This window comes from Sardina pilchardus, chromosome 10 (assembly GCF_963854185.1).
Source record: "Sardina pilchardus chromosome 10, fSarPil1.1, whole genome shotgun sequence".
NCBI lineage: Eukaryota > Metazoa > Chordata > Actinopteri > Clupeiformes > Clupeidae > Sardina > Sardina pilchardus.
The window spans coordinates 2,430,664-2,449,241 of NC_085003.1; the positions used below are offsets into that span (position 1 = coordinate 2,430,664).

An 18,578-nucleotide genomic window follows, 5' to 3' on the forward strand; every position below is an offset into this window, starting at 1 on the left:
AGCTGACACTGAATTCATTATTTGAAAAAACTAAAAACATACATTGCAGGCTACATCCATAAACAATCAAAGAAATAAAACAACCTATATTTATTAGCATTATACTGTTTTATGCATTTCTTTTCATGTTGTTCTTGACCAGTTTTAATTTATTGGAACCCTGCATTGGTGTCTGGACTTGTGTGTGTCTGTCTTTATCATTATTGCATGCTGATAGAATGGCCACTAAGCTGATCCGGCTGGTGAAGGACCGTAAGCGCATGGAGCACACGTCCTCGGGCATGGTTGCAGGTCGGGATGTGGAGATGGAGGAGATGATGGAGGAGCTTCAGGAGAAGGTCCATCAGCTCGAAAAACAGAATGAGGGTCTCAAACAGCGACTGCTAAGTGCCAAGCAGCAGCTTCAGGTGCAGAGTCGCCGTCCCACTCCCTATGGCCATGTCCAGTCACGGGTCAACACGGGCCTCCGCAGGCTGAGGGACGACTTCTCTACCATGCCAGACGACACTGCCAACACTCAGACCAGAGGTGCATGTTATGGCCTCAGAACTATTGCAGGGTTGTCAGGGGGAGAGTCTTCCTTTCCCACCTGAGGCTTGAACCTGTAAACCTGTAATCATTGGTCATGACCTCTAACCTTATTTGGACATTTCTTGAGCAAAGTACTAGAGTTAGTAAGTACGTTTTCCTCTGACTCTTTCCAGCCACCAGGAGTGCAGAAGCAGACATAGGTGCTCGTCCACCTCACGGCCTGCTTCCACGTTATGGCCACAGTTTACTAGATGATGCCAGAGCTGAAATACGAAACCTGTATGTGAACAATTTTATTATCTATTATTAACTTTTGAACCGTTTGAAATAATCAGTTATATACTTATTGTTTGTTAGTTTAGTTATTTGTAGTTTAGTTATTTATTATTTGTTAGTTAGTTATTTGACTGTTAAGAGCGATTGTTCACATGTGCTTGTCTCTGTCTGCCTTCTGTCTTTCTGTTGGTAGAGAGAATGTGATTGAGAGCCAGAGAGCCCAGATGGAAGAGATGGAGAGAATGACAGAAGCATGCAGGGAGCAGCTGAGGAGGAGAGAGAGGGAGTATGAGGAGTCTCTGCTCCAGCTGAGGGAGCAGCAGGCCAGTGGCCAGAGGTACCTCACACTCTTATTTACTCAGTTGTTCACTAGTGAGGGAGGCAGCAGGCCAGTGGCCAGAGGTACCTCACACTCTTATTTACTCAGTTGGTCACTAGTGAGGGAGGCAGCAGGCCAGTGGCCAGAGGTACCTCACACTCTTATTTACTCAGTTGGTCACTAGTGAGGGAGGCAGCAGGCCAGTGGCCAGAGGTACCTCACACTCTTATTTACTCAGTTGGTCACTAGTGAGGGAGGCAACCCAAAAGCATGCACTTTTCAGTAGAGCCATCTGAGGTGGCATCAGCTTGCTGTTGAGTTAACCATGTCAGGTCATTACTACTTATAGCTAGTTGGTTTTATAATCATGTTGATGAAAGGTTTTTACGATATGTTTTCCAGATCAACTATCAAAGATAACGTTGAACTGATCAAACTTCAGAAACAACTGGCTGAGAAGGGGAATGCTTTTATTGTGCTCGAAGAAAGATTTTTACAACTTCAAAAAGTAAGAAATTCAAAATAACACACACAAAAAGCTGATTTTGCTATATCTCTGTTTCATAGAATAACAAGTTACTTCAGATTGAGGTGTCTTGCAGATTTTTTACATAATCGAACGATCAATGGCTGAATGATGAATAATTGCTTTTTAAGATCATAGTATGCCCCCTGCTGGTCAATGTAAATATTGCATGTGCCTCCCACATAGGACAAAAGGGTACATCTCTCCTTGATCCTTGATGCTCGATACTCTAGGCTTGTTCCCACTGATCTATAACTAACCCTGGATAGACTATCCCACTGTTGCCCCATCATTCTTTATGTAGATCTGTGAGGACGAGGACCGAGGAAGGAAGGGAGGATTTATAAAAGACCAAATGAGAAGCACACATTAGTCTGTCATTGTTGGTTATTGATAATATCGGCCTGGGTCTGAAGGTTGTTTTATTACTGTTGCAGATCCAGAGGACTCTGAAGGCCAGCCATGATATGGTAATGGCTAAGGTAGATGAACTGACTGAACAGCTGAGGGAAGAGCGTCTCAAGAACCTGAATCTGGAGAGCCAGTTACAATTAAAGGTTCTGGAACAGAGGAGGATAGAGGAGGTACATCTGATCCTGCTGAACATGTTGCAAATGAGCTTACTGTTAAATCTCCCCCCTGCTTTACACTATTTCAAAGCTGTGTGCTTAATGGCTTAGGCATTGTTGATGGTTGTTTAAGCTTTCTTTGCATGGTAACTTGCTATGTTGTGAATCTAGCCATGTCATATGTAATGGATGAATTGCATATGTAAAGAAAGATCATGCAATCTGTGTGCAGAACATTTATGAGCCACATATTTAAATTAACTGATTGATGAATCCTACATTGTGCCGTTCTGCAGCTGAATGTCAGGCTATCTGTCTTTGAGCTGTATTATGATTTGAGATAGCTGAATCAAAATCAGGACCTCAATCCAATAGAGATGTTCATCTGCTTGGAAGATCTGATCTCATTTTTTATAAAAAATAAATAAATAAAAAATAGGATATAGAAACATTGAAATAGTTCCCAGATGTTGTCGCACCACTGTACATGTGACTAACAGTCTTTATGGCACGTAGCTGAAAGACCAGATTGTGGACCTGGAGAAGGAGAGAGATCTGTTAAAAGAAAACTGTGATAAATTGGTGAACAGGTGGGAAATATCTCTTTTTTTCCTCTGTCTTTCTCTGTTCTTTCTTTTGCCCTTCTTTGTCATTTAGCAGTAATCTCTGATAATGCTTCGGATGTGTCTTTTTAAAACAGTGCCTTCGACGTGAGCCAGGAGCAGAAATGGAAGACAAGAGAGCAGCAGCTCAAACTTCAGATTGCCCAGCTGGAAATGGCACTGAAATCAGACCTAACTGACAAGAATGAGATTCTTGACAAGATCAAGGCAGAGAGAGGTACTTGGTGAAATACATCTGATCATATGGGAATGTTATTGCTAATTAGCACGGCTGTATTTTGAAATTGCTCATTGGGTTGCCTGGCCTCCATTTGTAGCGGAGACAGCTGTCTTTCAAAGGCTCTGCCTTTCACGTTGTTCTCATTGGACTTTCTCTTGACTTTGAGTTATTGACTTAAAGTTATTGGTGAAGTTCTGACATTTTATACCAAGATACCACAGTTTTTTTTATCTAAAGTTTTGTGTAATCCCTGGTTACAGAAACCATATCTGACTTGTTTCTTTTCTCAGATACAAATGAAAAATTGTCACAGGAAAACTCACAAGTTCAGTTGCGTTACTTAGAGCAGAAACACCAACTGGATGAGCTTCAAGAGCGTATGAAGTTTTTCACAAAGGTACATGAAGTGAAAAAAGCTGATATGGCCGTTTCAGTCACTGCATCCATGCAATATGTGTGATTGTCATGATTTGTGTTGGGTGATGTTTTTAATTGCTGATTTTCAGGAGAGCGATGTTGACGCAGCTGAACTCAGTGAGGCACTGATGCTTATTAAGGTATCCATAAAATCATGCTAATAACAGCTTTTTCTTCTCCTAACCATAGGTTGTCACGGTTATAGTTCTCTCTGCATTGTTTAAACTCTTACCGTTGTTTCCTCAGGTCCGTAAGGTTCAGAAGAGGGGCGATCTGGATTTTCTGGAGAAAGAGCACAGTAGGGTGGATCTGGAGAGTTCCATGAAGGAGTTGCAGGCCACCCATGCTGAGACTGTTGAAGAGCTTGAGAAAACTAGGAACTTGCTCTTCATGCAACACAAGATTAATAAAGACTATCAGGTAAAGATTCAGAGAAGATATGTTAGAGCCAAGAGAGTACCAAAGTGTTGTTCTTAAGCTGTATGAACATATGCTTGTTTTTTGTGTCCTGAATAGACTGAAGTTGAAGCAGTTAACCGCAAATTAGATGACTTGAAGCTGGAGAGTCAAATGAAGCTTGAGAAACTTGCCCACCTACTAGACATGAGAGCTGCTAAAATCAGGAAACTAGAAGGTTTGCTTGGTTATTGCAGTCATTTCAGTTGAAATGTCATTGTTTCTAACCTCAAAACTCCTGTGAGTTTTAAATCTCTTTTTGTGTCTCTTTACAGCTCAGCTCCGAGACGTTGCTTATGGCACTAAATCCCACGTGTTCAGACCTGAGGTGACCGAGGAGGATACAGCAGATGAGTTTGATGAAACCATCCACCTGGAAAGAGGAGAGAACCTCCTGGAGATCCACCTGGGCAACGCTCGCTTCTCCCCTGAGGCCCTGGGGCAGCTGGGTGACCCTGACCCCTCCACCTTCTGCACATTCGCCTTCTTTGACTTTGAGATCCAGTCCACTCCCGTGGTGCGAGGTGCCCATCCAGCCTACGGCTTCACCTCTCAGCACCTGGTGCGCACGGACGACCTCTTCCTGCAGTACCTTCACACCAGCACCGTTGTCGTGGAGACCCAGCTGGCAGAGGGCGTGGACTATCGGACAGTAGCAGCTGGTCATTTGCGTCTCAACCAATTGTTGGACCGCAATGGGAAAGTGTTTGGGTCCTTACATCTTGTGGGTGAGTATGGGGGACTCATTGAAAACACTGAAGTTGAGATTAGTTGAGAAGGTCCTTTGAGGTTCTCTCACTTTCAGCTAATACTGGTCATTTGTATTGGAAGGTGTTGAAGGGGAGACCCAGGCTTTTGGGACTCTGGACTACTGGCTCCGCCTGCGGGTTCCTATGGAGCAGGCCATGCGCCTCTACAAAGAGAGGATCAAAGCTATGGGCTACCTGAGCTCCAGCATGAGTCAGGACACTCAGGTACTGCCCACACAATCAGATACTTGCACCAGAGACACTTACATGTTTTTATGTGTTTGCTTGTGTCCTGTGCTGTCAGTCTTGATTACAGAGATGCACACATATTTAGATGTGATGTTTTCATCTTTCTCTCTCTCTCGCTTTCTCTCTCTCTCTCTCCAGACTGCTTCTGTGAATCCTTCCCCATCTCTCACAGAGGGCAGCCTCAATGAGCTCTATGTCACAGTGCGCTGTTGCAGCAACCTGAAATCTCGAGGGCTGAACGATCAGCCAAGCCCATATGTGGTCTACAAACTTTACGACTTTCCTGATCATGATACACCAATCATTGCTAGCAGTAATAATGCTTATTTTGACGATTGCAAGGGCTTCCCTTTGGAAATGAACGCTGACCTCGATCGCTATCTTAGGGCAGAGACACTCTTCTTCTATGTCTTTGATGACCAGGATGCAGGTGAACAGTTGTACTTGGGAAAAGCTGGAGTTCCACTGCTATCCCTTGCCCATGATAAATCCATTACTGGTATGTAATGTTACAAACCCTGTAATTAATTAATTAATTCATATTCTTTTAACACACACACACACACACACACACACACACACACACACACACATTTATATATTTGAATTGTTACTTGAATGATACTTATTGAATGTTAACATCTGTTTTCACAGGGACGTTTGAGCTGGCTGATCCTGCAGGGTGTGGAAGTGGTCACATTGAGGTCATGCTAAAGTGGAAGTACACTTACCTTCCACCGCCAGGGTCTGCAGTGACCCCTGAACAAGCCAAGTTCATAGTCAAAACCACACCTGTGAAAGTGGCCACCAAAGCAAAACATTCAGACGAAGAGGAAGAGGAGGAGCAGAGAGAAGAGGAGCCAAAGCAGAGAGCACCTCCTCAGACCCATGTCCATAGCCATAGCACACTGTCTGTGGTAAGGACTACGTGGCTAGTGCTGACTGTACTCTGAATTCTGAACTCTGTCTGCATGTAGCCTGCTTGTTAATCCAATAAGCAAAACAAACTAAGTCAATATTATCCATATGAAGTATGGGGATGTTGGTTAATTATGTCTGTTGGCCACCAATACACCTAACCCAGGGTATCCTCCTCCTGACAGATTTATAGTCAACCATCCAACTTAATTTACTACATCTCTATGCACTCCAGTCCTGGGGGGTGCTCCTAGTAAGACTATCAACTTAGCTGCGACTTTTGAGACACATTTAAATTATGCTTTTATACTAATTTACCATTTTATGTAGGTGTAGTAAAGTCAACATCTTAATGTTCTAATTCTAAAATGTTCAGGCTCTTGTATTGGCCAAATTAGAATGTTTAAAGGGATATTCCGCCATTTTTTGAAATACGCTGATTTTCCACCTCCCCTCGAGCAAAACAATCGATATTTACCTTGTTCCCGTTCATCCAGCCATTCTGTGAGTCTGGCGATACAACTTTTAGCTTCAGCCTAGCATAGATCATTGAATCGGATTAGACCATTAGCTTCTCGCCTGCTAGCTTCATGTTTAAAAGTGACTAAGATTTCTGGTAATTTTCTCATTTAAAACGTGTCTCCTCTCAAGTTAGAAAGTGCAATAAGACCAACTGAAAATGAAACCTGGCGTTTTTCTAGGCTGATTTGACATGGAACTACACTCTCATCTGGCGTAATAATCAAGGCAACTTGCAAACTACTGGCACTACTACTGCTTGTTGTCTATGGGGACTATTTTCAGATGATGCGTACGATATCACTGCGCCTATGGTACGTTTGCAAGTTGCCTTGATTATTACGCCAGATGAGAGTGTAGTTCCATGTCAAATCAGCCTAGAAAAACTCCAGGTTTCATTTTCAGTTGGTCTTATTGCACTTTCTAACTTGAGAGGAGACACGTTTTAAATGGGAAATTTCCAGAAATCACAGTCACTTTTAAACATGAAGCTAGCAGGCGAGAAGCTAATGGTCTAATCCGATTCAATGATCTATGCTAGGCTGAAGCTAAAAGTTGTATCGCCAGATTCACAGAATGGCTGGATGAACGGGAACAAGGTAAATATCGATTGTTTTGCTCGAGGGGAGGTGGAAAATGAGCGTATTTCCAAAAATGGCGGAATATCCCTTTAAATCCACTAAAGCAGACTATGCAGTGTAGTGTTTTAATGATCTGAATTCTGAAGGGTTTGATTGTCTTCAGAGAGAGTCGTAGAGTTTTGAATGAGTAGTACATTCAGTTGCTTATTCACCATGTCTCTGTAGACTCCTCTTCCTAAACCCAGGCAACTCATCAGCTTGAAGGCACCCAGCAAGAAAGTCTCATTTGTGGACTTGACATCAGAAGATCCTCCAGTAAGTTTATGTTTCTTATGCTGTGCTGTACTACCTAATGCACTGGATGCTGTTCTCCAGTCTTGAGGATGGTGTGTGTGTGTGTGTGTGTGTGTGTGTGTGTGTGAATGTGTGTGTGTGTGTGTGTGTGTGTGTGTGTGTGTGTGTGTGTGTGTGTTTAAGGTGGAGGAGAGTGGTCCCTCTGGGGCTGAAAACAGCGTCAAACCAGAGACCACCAGGGCCCCAGCAACATCACAGGTTCTGCATTTCAGCATGTGGACTTTTCATAGTGCAAATGTTTATGGTTTGATATTATGACCTTATTGAACAGAACTGGAATGGGGAATTGCAAATAGAAATGCAGTCATTAATAATTGTGTACTTGCTGCCCTTAGCTGGAAAAGGCTCTGGAGGTCATACAGTCAGTACATGCGGATGAGGAAGAGGAAGATGAGGAAGAATCCCATTTCTCGGAGGGTCAAGTGATTGCATCCAGTTCTCTCTCCATCTCCGAGGAGTCCGAAATATCTGAGGAAATACCCAAGCAAGAAATGGGTTAGTTTATTTTTATTTCTACAAAATAAACCTAATCAGTAAAAAATAAACTTATAAACCCTACAATTGACTGCCAACTTCTCTTGTTTCATTAATTAAGTAGTGGTAAGAGTGTAATATAACTCCTATATGAATGGTTATTTTGCTACAATAAGGATTGATAACAGTGTTGGCTTGAGTCATTCTAAATCTTCCCTTTAGATCAATATTTACTCTCATGTGTATATATATATTGAATATCCCTGCTGTTTTTCTACAGAATAGCTTCCAACACAAACATTGCGCTGACTGTAAACACAAATATAACCCTGAGTGTTTGAGTGTTTCCAGTAAGGTGCTGTTGACCACTAACAACATAAATGTTAATGACTGTTGGCCTTGGCCTGTGGACACCCTTTAAGCTTTGAGTAGGCCAGTAGTGGATTACTGCAATGGGGAGAGAGGCAGAAAGAGATATGGAGAAAATAATGAGAGAAGAATCCCTGTGTGTGAATGATATTACTGATGCTCAATCCTTCCCATTCACTAAGAGAAATCCCTACAACCTTGGGCGTGAGTGTTTACATTCATGTTGTGTGCCTCTTGTGACGAGAGCAAGGCAACTGTATCCCTAAGCAACAACTTGCTTCCAGGGGAGAAATCTTGTCTCTGTAAATGCATCGAATTTGCTTTCTGGAGTGGCAACCATAAGCACAAGACGACGGGGAATTAATCACACCTTCAGTGTCCTTTCTCTGGGTCAAATAGATGTGGCTGAAATAGAGACACTTGTTGTGGTGTTATTATTAGTGGCTTGTAACTGCTCTGCCTTTGGCTTCTCTGTAGACGAGCAGCAGATGGATTCTTCTGAAGCGAATGAATTGATCCTGTCCGATAGTGACGACTGCATTGTTCCAAGTCATAGCACACAGAGTCGGAAGCAGGTAAGTCCAGCAAGTTTACACTTTGGAGCAATGGGCCTTACGGAAAACTCTACATTTTAAAATCGAACAGGAATACATCAAGCTTTTTTTTTCCATGGTTGCTTGTGTCAGGGACCACAGAGAAAGTTGTTATTATTAGGAGACAACATTGGAGAGGAAAGATTCACTCTGCAAACTTTGTGAAAGTGCATAAGTTTGGTCTGAAGTGGATTTCCTTGATTTGTTTTTGTTATGTTTTCTCGCCAAACTCACAGCTGCATTGTTTATGGTGAGGCAGAACTTCATAGAATGTTTTGTCCTCTCCTGAGCTCTCATCGCTGCCATGGTGTGGTTATAATTGGTCAAATCAATACATGCAGCAGCTCTACGGTTCTCTCAGATATGAGAGTCTATGGAGGGTGTGTGGTTGAGCTCAAATTAAGCTGATGCCTGTTGTTTATCTGTTAGCTCAGCCTTATCCATCCAGATTCACTTCAGGTTGGTCTAAATGAGAAGCTAGTTCTCAAATTACTGTATACTGTATATAAGCCCTATGATCTAATGCTGTTACTGTTGCACAAAAGCCCATTTAACTGTGATTAGCAAGTACTGACTGGCTGAATATAGAGGAGTTTGTCCCATAGTGTAGTGCGGTTCCTGCTGCATGTTGTGCTTGGTTAGAGTGCTGCTCACTCTCGGTGTCCTCTCAGCCATCAGAGCGCATCCGTGTGGAGGTGGTGTCCTTGACGCTGCGGCCCGACTCACGCGTGGCTGCTGATAAGAGCATCGCTCGGCTGTTTGTGGAGTACTCCATCCTGGACCTGCCCTCCATTGAGACCCCTCTGTCACTGCCCAAGCCCCTGCCTGGACAAAGTATCCACTACAACTACAGCAACGGTATGGAAAGGTTGCCACACTGATAATGATTGAATTTCCCCTTGGGGATCAATAAACTATCTATCTATCTATCTATCTATCTATCTATCTATCTATCTATCTATCTACAGTATCTATCTATCTATCTATCTATCTACAGTATCTATCTATCTATCTATCTATCTATCTACAGTGTCTATCTATCTATCTATCTACAGTATCTATCTATCTATCTACAGTATCTATCTATCTATCTATCTATCTATTTATCTATCTATCTATCTAATAGTACACCAAAAGCTGTGCATAGCTACAGTATGTCAGTGCTAGTCATTGGCTGAGTGTGTTTTCTGCTGTAGTCATTCATGTGGATGTGGAGAAGCACCAGGCTCGGCGGCAGGCTCTCAGGGCCGTGCTGGAGGGCAGGACCAAGCGCTCCGAGAGGTAAGACATGCCACTCAGGCCTTGGCCAAAGCGCTCTCACTGGTTTTGTCCCCAAGTTGCATGACTTGTATATTGCAAATTAAAAATGTGAATGGACACAAATATCAGAGAAGTAACATAGAAGTCACAAGGTCCTGCTGCAGCTTAAAGCTGGAAGTGGAGATTAAAGAGGTTGTGTTCCACATTCCTTTTTGACTAGCAGTGCTAGGGATAAGTGCAGTTCTTGTTTTGGATTGGGTTAGAATCAAAATACTACTGTCCATAAGTAGCCCATAAGTAGTCCACATCTTCATCCCCTCTGTGGCTCTGTGATGGTGATGCCCATGGCTGGTTACCCCTCTGTGTCTCTGTGTTGCTGATGCCCATGGCTCTGTGGCTCTGTGATGGTGATGCCCATGGCTGTCTGATGCAGCATCAAGTTCACGGTGGTGAGTGACCCCCCAGAGGAGGAGGAGCAGGAGCAGGAGTGTGAGGACGTGGCCGTGGCCTACCTCAGGATCCCCGACATCCTGGACAGACAGCAGGACATGGTGGACGTGCCCCTCAACAGTGAGTAGAGCCCCTTCTCCACAGCAGGGCTGCACATGGAGCGCCAGGACACGCTTCACTAATGCCACCCACAAAGACTTCATATCTTCTGTTAAAGAGGAACTATGCAGGTTTGGCCATTTCTTCGCTGTTTTCTCGTTTTACACTTGCAGGTTTCTCTGCAGAGCTTCCCCTTCAGCTTTAGCGTGTATATTTTACAACACTCAATTGGTCAGTCTGCCTTTTCATGAGCATGATCGCGAGGCTGCGAAACTCTCGGTTTGTCATCCCACTGGCCCAGTGGCACAAACTTGCAAGCGTGGTTTTTCCACTCACATGCTAGGGGGAACCTAACTCGGAGTAAGTTAAATATAATATATAATATTCCAATGACTCCGAAGCTGATCAGTTTAGGTAAATGAAGCTAAAATACTGGCATAGTTCACCTTTAAGAGTCAAGTGTGGTATGTAAAATTGTTATTTAACAATTACTGAACTTTCACTTTCAAATCCAATCCCCAACCTTAATCATAACTGTACATTGTAGTCAACAGAGTGTCAACAGAGAATTTAGTAATAATATGATCATTTGTATATAGTCTGTGGGTGGATTGTCCGTGTAAAGTGTAGGAGAAACGTAGGAGCCCATCCTTCTTAATTGTTGATTAACATATTACTGTATGCATTTTGCTATTGCAATGAATGGCATTATAAATACATGATGGGTTTTGATGGGATGATGTGCATCTCCACCATCACTAAGTATGTAGATTGGTTGTAGCGTAGAAAAATGGACAGTGCTATATTTTTAACAGTAAAGTCATCTGTCTGCATGCCTTGCTGTGTCTCCTCTGGCTTCTCTTATTCCCACAGCTCTTAATTCCCCATCTGCTTTTCCTCTCCTCTGCCAGTTGTGGACATTGCTGATAGCAGCGAGGTGGTGGGCAGTCTGAAGGTGACGGTTGAGGCTATAGATGCTTTGAAGTCCATCATGGAGGATCCTGACCATGACCACCCCATCTCTGCCCTGGCTTAGAGCAGTAGCGTTGACGCTATATTTTTATAGTCCCTATCCCTGTTTGTGCACATTGCCTCACATGTATTTTATATAGCATAACTAAAACGGTACAGAAAGTGGTTTGTTCACCCTAATGCAGGCAGTTAACATTGCACCCTGGAGTTAAGAAGCATATAATGATGTTAATTTTCATAATGAAAGGTCTTTTCCATTTGCTCTGCCCTGGGCATAGCTGTCTGATGGCAGTGTTTGTACTTGCACTGAGTATTGAGGCTTAATGGGGGAAAAGGCTGATAAGCCTTATTAGTGTGTTTCCTAGCAAATGGCTTTATTTATTAAAGATGCTAGATAAAATGTATTTGGCTTTAATAGGATTTAACTTAGCTGTTTAAAATGCTAATGTAAGTCTCCATGGCCATTCAGCCTCATAAACTGCTTAATACAACGGTTTCAGTTTCATGCAGTAAAAACAAGGGAAATTCTTTCAAACTGTTCTTGATCATAAATGTCATAAAAGGATCAAGAAACAATGGGAAATACTGTTGCAAGCAGTGCACATTGGACAATCCTGTAGATTTTGAATGTATTTGAATGTATTTCTTATTTATTGAAGAGTTTTGATAGTGAAATATTGATATATTTTAAGAGATCTTTGTGGTGGTGCAATATCTGTGTTCATTATGAAACCTGAAGCACATTAAATAAACAACCTGTATGCCACAAATAGCTCTTACTCTGTGTTTTTTGTTCTACAAATCTAGACTAGACATAACAAAATACTGTGAATGAATAATCTCTTAAATGTTGTGAACACTAACGCGTTTGCTATTGCTGTCTGTGTATGCTGTTTGTATAGGATTATTCAATTATTTCTTAAAGCATCTAGTTTGATTTCAGTGTTTACAGAGACATGAGCGAACACTAAAATTAGTTCCATGTAAATAAATTAACACAAGAAGTGCATTTAAAATTGTTGAATATACTGATGTTTAAGATGAGCACATAGTTTACGGGTTAAGATACTGCAGTGATGAATAATCTATTCATACTGTTATTTGGTACATGAAGGTATACAGTCTGTGTTTTTAATCCAATGGACTAGTCCTGCCGCTCAGTGTGTGTTAAAAACACTGATGATCTTATTCATGTTCATATAATATAAGTGTTTTCCACTGATCAGTCGGACTCAAAGTTCCACCAAATCTAATATATTCACAAGGTTTTAGTAAAAATGACCAATCTTTTGGATTAGGCTAATTTCCCCAGTTGAAAAAATGTATCTATCTATGGTTTAAAGGGTAGTAGTTTCAGCTTCTCTATAGATTGACATGGACGGCACAAAAGTGTTGTTTTAACTTCCGACGTGTTTAGCGTTGTGTAGGTGTGGCCTGCCCAGCACAGCTCTCCACTGACCTTCCACATGGCCTCTCGGCTCTGACACCTCAGCTGTGCTCATCATAATCATCACTGTATTCATGAGTCTGCCGATATGGCTGGTCAATATCTCACAGCAGTGCCTTGGCCTTTTGGGGCTGGCGTACTGAAGACCCAGACTGGCCCTGTCCCCTGAGGCCTGATTAGTGCATCACAGCGCAGGGAAAGGAGATCCTGCGGACCTGTCACAAAGGCACACAGATTGGTACTCTGGCAGTTTAGTGGATAACAAACGGATGGGCTGCTGCTGGGATGCCTCATTCGTTTCAAATGAGAATAGAAGCGATACATTTACAACTGTAAATTCCTCTTCATCTTTAGTCTCCCTCTCCCACGATAGCTGCAGAACAGAGAAGCAGAGTGAATGACATACTTCAAAAATATCTAGAAGTGCTTGCTCACAAATCACTCCAAAAAAAAGAAAATCTAATGAAAAAGAATAGTGTTCCCACAGCTATCTCCTTGTACCCCATATGATCTGAACAAAAACTAAAAGGATTCCAGAAGTTTCACTGCATGGACACAAGTGTCTCTAAGATTGCTGCATTGTAAAATACAACCCAAAATGTATTGAGATACAGTGTATGAAAAAGTTATGCAAGGTGTTTGCTTTGCTTCTGTATATGCCATGCAGTACAAAGTGGCATACAGCTGTCTGAAACCAACTTACCTTTTACGAAACACTAGAGGGAGTTGAGAGGGAGTTTTCAGGAAGACTAGGGGAAGGTGCATGGTCATTCTTTGATGTGTTGCAATAGCATACATAGTAGGCCTATATTTTATGTCAGGGTTTCTACAGACTTTTATGTAAACAGGATGGAATTCATAGTAATATAATTCAGTATCTGTAGTGTTGGTGCCTTAATGTCCCCCTAAAATATTTAAAACAAATTTAGTTGTGTGTTTTGCAGTGTAAAGAATAGAATTAACCGTTAGAAAAAAAATCTAGAATTAAACTCTAATTAGATATCTACAAATCTCTCTACACTTGTGTGCCATTTGATCCTGACCGTATGCATGGCATAGACTGCAGCTCTGTATAGTTATAATTCACAAGGTAAGAATACTATGATGGGCTGCAGCAAATCTCAGATATTTTGAGTGCATTTCAGGAAGCATGTCAAATAGCACTTTTCCTTGTCTGGTAGGCAGTGTCTCTTGCCATTTCCATTGAAAGACGTCTGAAATGTAGTATTCACATACATACATGTTTTATTTCAGACAGATACGGCATGTCTGACTGGTGCTGTGTCAGGAGATCCTTTTTTTGTCCTTCATGAATTGGTAATGAGCTCATTTAGGAGCTTGACACATGTGCCTAAGTGGACAGAATGAGAGAGCGTTTTGCATGTTCCTCAGAGGACGTCCACACGGCACGCACTGGTGCATGATGTTTGCCTCTCATCCTTGTCTCCCCAGTCAGTAACCTCTGACCCTGGGCTGGACTGCTTGTCTGTGGCGCAGCGCGAACAGGTTGATGTGGATGGGAGTGAGCGCTCTTTGCCTGCTGTAACGTCCAACTTGTCTCCGTTTGACTGCTAGCGCTAGCCAGCCTTTGGGCTTTATTACGCTTCCCAGCCTTTTGTTCAGCGATCCGTTCTGCCACAGACCAGCGCTGTCAGCCACATGATCAGAAGTGCATGAAACTAGGACTTCCTCCGGCTGCTGCGCCCTATTTTCAATTGTAATATAGGTAGATTTCTCCCCAAATGACTGCTGTCTCCAAATAAATGTATTCAAATAAGTTTGACTTGGGCACAGAGGATGCCAGAGTGAAAACATGAGTGGTTCCTGTCAGGGTAAGAACTAAAGGAGGAGGGGAGCCATGGGCCCAGCCTCTCTGACATACAGTACCTCACTGTTGTCAGCTAAAGATCCATCTGCATTGCAAAAGGGTATTCACGGACAAAACACAAGTGATCCTGCAAGACTCCGAATAGTCTCTCATGAGCTATAGGTCAGACAAGAGGAAGTGCTGTTGGTAAGTCTGATCAGTTAAACAGGAGCCCGATTCACATTGATCAGTGGTAAGCAGTTTGTGTGGTCAGCACAGCAATGTCATCAGTGATATTTGTTTCCTCGGGCCATTAAAGGTACACTATGCAATATTTTCACCTTTACGAAGCCAATTTGATGGTAAACAAACTTGTAATATAGACGAATCATTCACCTAGCATAGCTATACAGCACAGACATAACAAGTCGCTGCCCAGAAACCAGCCACTCAACTCATGAACGGCGGCCCGACAAATCTCGTGAGAATTGTGAAACATTACCTTGATATAGTTCCTTGGAGAGTTTTTGCTTTGTGCATTGTGCACAGGTGGGATAAGTCACCAGAAGTTTACTATTTACAACAGCAGAGTAAAATATAAATATATTGTGACTCTAGAGAGAGCTCTACAGTCACAAAAAATGCCTAAACCTGCATAGTGTACCTTTAACTGAGCTAAAAGATTACAAGTGTCGGCTGTATGTGTGTTTATGTTGCTGTTGTCCTTATGAGCCGTGCCGCTGTCCAATTTTGATTACTGTAGTTTTGTGTGAGTTGAAGCCAAGTAGAAAAGGACACTCCCATGTGGAAATCTTTTGGTTTTCTACTGTGCTCATGAGGAGTCACTAGGTGGCGTTTGGATGTCAGTCCATTCTGTGGTAAGCCCCCCTGTGACCTCTGCGTCCTCTTGGAGCCATGGTGCTGCGCTGCGCTGCGCATGTGTGTGGCCTGCTTGTCATAGGGTCTGGTGTAATGTCTTCACCTCTGCCCCAGAGCGCCCCGTGCTCCAGCACCTCCGCCCGCTCCTCCACTGATTTATGGTAATTATTAGTGGCGCAGAACAGTGCTTGGACTTACTTAGCCATAAACTGTCCCTTCAGTTTGTCTTTTCTTTTTTTGAGGTTTCGGTACGTGACAGTTTTGACATTCCTTGGGTGTTAAAGTCACTCTTGGGTCACTGACATCAGACCTGAAGTTTTCACTAGCTCGACATTAACATTACTTTAATATATGCACAGCATGTTTCTCCAAACATTACATTTTCAAATCAGTCTGTTCAAGCCTCTCATGCAGTTAATATTCCACCGTTTCAAGCTACTGTCCCAGGTAAAGTTAAAGAAAGACAGAGTCATTTGCTTTAAAGTAACATATTAATTTTTGTCCGGACTGGAGGACATGTCTGGCCACTGTGTTGGGATTGCGAGTGTTCAAGCTTTAAAACTCAAATAACTGCTTTTTCATGCCAGAAGTTGGAAACATTTATGAAAAGATTTGCTGTTGATGACTTACCATTGAACATTTTTATAATGAATTCTAAATTCAAAAATATTTTATTTTAAGTATTAGTGTAAGGTTGAAACTACTCAGACCAACTCTGGGTTTGCAGTTTCCTAAAACAAAAAACATTGTGCCTCTAACCTTTTGACGAACACGGTGCAGTAGGTCTGTAAGGCTTTTCCTAATGATCTTATATGTACGTGAAACAGAGGACATGGACAAGAATCAAAGTCTGACCTCTCCCACAAGTTTATCCTTGACATATTCATCCCAGTTTCTCTCTCTTTCTCTCTGAGTGTGTGGACTGTGGAGTGGGTGTAAGTCACAGAGTGCGTGTGCACATCTCTGATTATAGGAACATGATAAGTGTCTCGTCCAGGATGAGACCATTGCTGTCTCATGTTGTCTGTGGGGGTGATTGATGAAGTGGACTGTCCTTATGCATGTTTCAGAGGTCCCTCCACTCGCTGTACTCAGTGAGAAAGGCCAGCTTGTTTATAGCAGTTGCTTGTGCACTAGCACAACATCCCAGAAAGATTTAATAAATAACACAGGGACATGCGGTGTGATGCAGCGGCCACTCAGATGTCAATCACTGACCCAATGTGTGCTGGCATCAGAGCGCTTAACCTCGGTGAATGAGTATGATTTCTTACACCTTCAGAGAGTAGCCCGCATAATTTAACACACCTATTTCTGTCTTGGTTAGACGTCACACACCATTGGCAGGGTTAGTGATTCATTTGAGTGAGAATACTGTTCATGTACAACTGAACGGCTCACAAAACGTCCACCTCAGATGAAGTATTCATGTGCCGTTGTGATGAATTCATTAAGGTTTTTGAAAAGTGAAAAGTGAATCTTAAAAGTAGTCTGGGGCTTCTTCATTGCATTTAATGGGATTCTGTAGAGCCTGAACACGTACCTGTTTGCACAGGTGTGTCGTCAGGATTACCGATTTGTCAGCCAAGAGGTGAACATGATGTATTTTTGAAGCTCTGTTCGGCAGAGCCAAAGGTGCTGTGGATTTTACAGGCTGCTTGTCACAATGTTTGCCAATCTGTCACTTTTATGTGAGCAGGCTGTTTCAGGCAGACGTGTCACACGTACACATGAACAGAGAGCTCAATAAACACCAACATCTGTCTTTTCACTGTCAGGAGAAAAAAGCATTTCCTTATCTCTGTGTGTGGAAGAGTGAGTCTGCGTGAGCTCCTAATCTGGAGAGGTGTGTACTCTATTTGCCTACTTTGTGCTGAAGCGGTGCTTCAAACAAAAGTTTGAAATGCTCAGTTTACATTGTTTTGCTGATAAGATGATGTGACATCAATACAAGAAGAAAAAGAAAATAACAATAGATTTTATATGGTTGTGTACTTAAATAAACGCACGTTTTGAGGACACAATATTTTTCTTCAGTCTGAATTGTTCTAAGGTTGTAGCTAAACATCATGTAAGAGCCATGACTAATACTTAGCTCTGTATTGTGGGTATCATATCAAACAATCAGGCATGTAAGACCATTAGCTACAATGAAAGGGATTAAGCACATCAGGGAAGATGCTGGCAACGCAACCTCAAATTAATCTCGTTATTATCTTCAGCGTGGAAGCATGTGTCTTCATCCTTTAATTCAGATTTCCCTTCAGAGGTGTGATATTGCCCAACCTGGGTGAACCCCATCTGGTGCGCAGTGGCCTTTTGTGTGGAATGTGCTGCTGGTGTGAGGTATTTTACACATGCATAGCATCTTCTGCCTCATACAGCACCAGAGTAGAGACGGGCCTGCTCTCTCAGCTGTGTGGATTTGAACCTCACACTTTGTAGCAACTGTGATTGAACACAGTCCACACGCTGTAGCAACACATCCCCCCACCAACCGAAGTAGTCACTCCCCTATCATCATAGAGCGGAGATTGTGTAATGTTGTGACTGGGCACAACTCAAACTAATCTGTCATTTGTTGAGAGAACATCCTTGTTAGTTTCTCTCCCTCTGAACAGTGTCCTGTCTGAATACTAGCTGGTGCTCAATGAAGACAGACAGATGTAGGGGTGAGATTGGTTATTTCCTGACATTATATTTGATTTGAAATGTCCCTGATTGAATGACCTTTGATCCTATAACCTGGTGGTGATTTATGGAGTCGCACAGCAAAGGACATATTTAACAAGCTCTGCGACACCATTTGTTAACAGTAGTGATCGAAGCTTCTGTCATGGCTTTACTGCTGTCCTGACTTATACACAGAAATGTACAGCACACAGTTTGTCCTTACTTTCACCAAGTCTGCTATATGGCCT

At 42.4% G+C, this 18,578-nt stretch overlaps 1 protein-coding gene across 1 annotated transcript in view; it reads left to right on the forward strand.

Moving 5' to 3' along the window:
* Positions 1–12,294, forward strand: part of rpgrip1l (RPGRIP1 like) — a 15,018-nt gene extending 2,724 nt beyond the window's left edge. Inside the window, exons 6-28 of the mRNA XM_062546605.1 lie at positions 218–528; positions 705–810; positions 1,001–1,144; positions 1,529–1,634; positions 2,090–2,236; positions 2,738–2,811; positions 2,922–3,061; positions 3,355–3,461; positions 3,571–3,621; positions 3,728–3,901; positions 3,998–4,115; positions 4,213–4,665; positions 4,769–4,911; positions 5,074–5,434; positions 5,590–5,852; positions 7,179–7,268; positions 7,431–7,505; positions 7,643–7,802; positions 8,628–8,725; positions 9,415–9,601; positions 9,940–10,024; positions 10,437–10,573; positions 11,464–12,294. Of these exons, the coding sequence (XP_062402589.1) occupies positions 218–528; positions 705–810; positions 1,001–1,144; positions 1,529–1,634; positions 2,090–2,236; positions 2,738–2,811; positions 2,922–3,061; positions 3,355–3,461; positions 3,571–3,621; positions 3,728–3,901; positions 3,998–4,115; positions 4,213–4,665; positions 4,769–4,911; positions 5,074–5,434; positions 5,590–5,852; positions 7,179–7,268; positions 7,431–7,505; positions 7,643–7,802; positions 8,628–8,725; positions 9,415–9,601; positions 9,940–10,024; positions 10,437–10,573; positions 11,464–11,588 (3,655 nt within the window). The 3' untranslated portion in view covers positions 11,589–12,294. The remainder of the gene's footprint in view (positions 1–217; positions 529–704; positions 811–1,000; positions 1,145–1,528; positions 1,635–2,089; positions 2,237–2,737; positions 2,812–2,921; positions 3,062–3,354; positions 3,462–3,570; positions 3,622–3,727; positions 3,902–3,997; positions 4,116–4,212; positions 4,666–4,768; positions 4,912–5,073; positions 5,435–5,589; positions 5,853–7,178; positions 7,269–7,430; positions 7,506–7,642; positions 7,803–8,627; positions 8,726–9,414; positions 9,602–9,939; positions 10,025–10,436; positions 10,574–11,463) is intronic.
* The last annotated feature ends 6,284 nt before the right edge of the window (positions 12,295–18,578 follow it).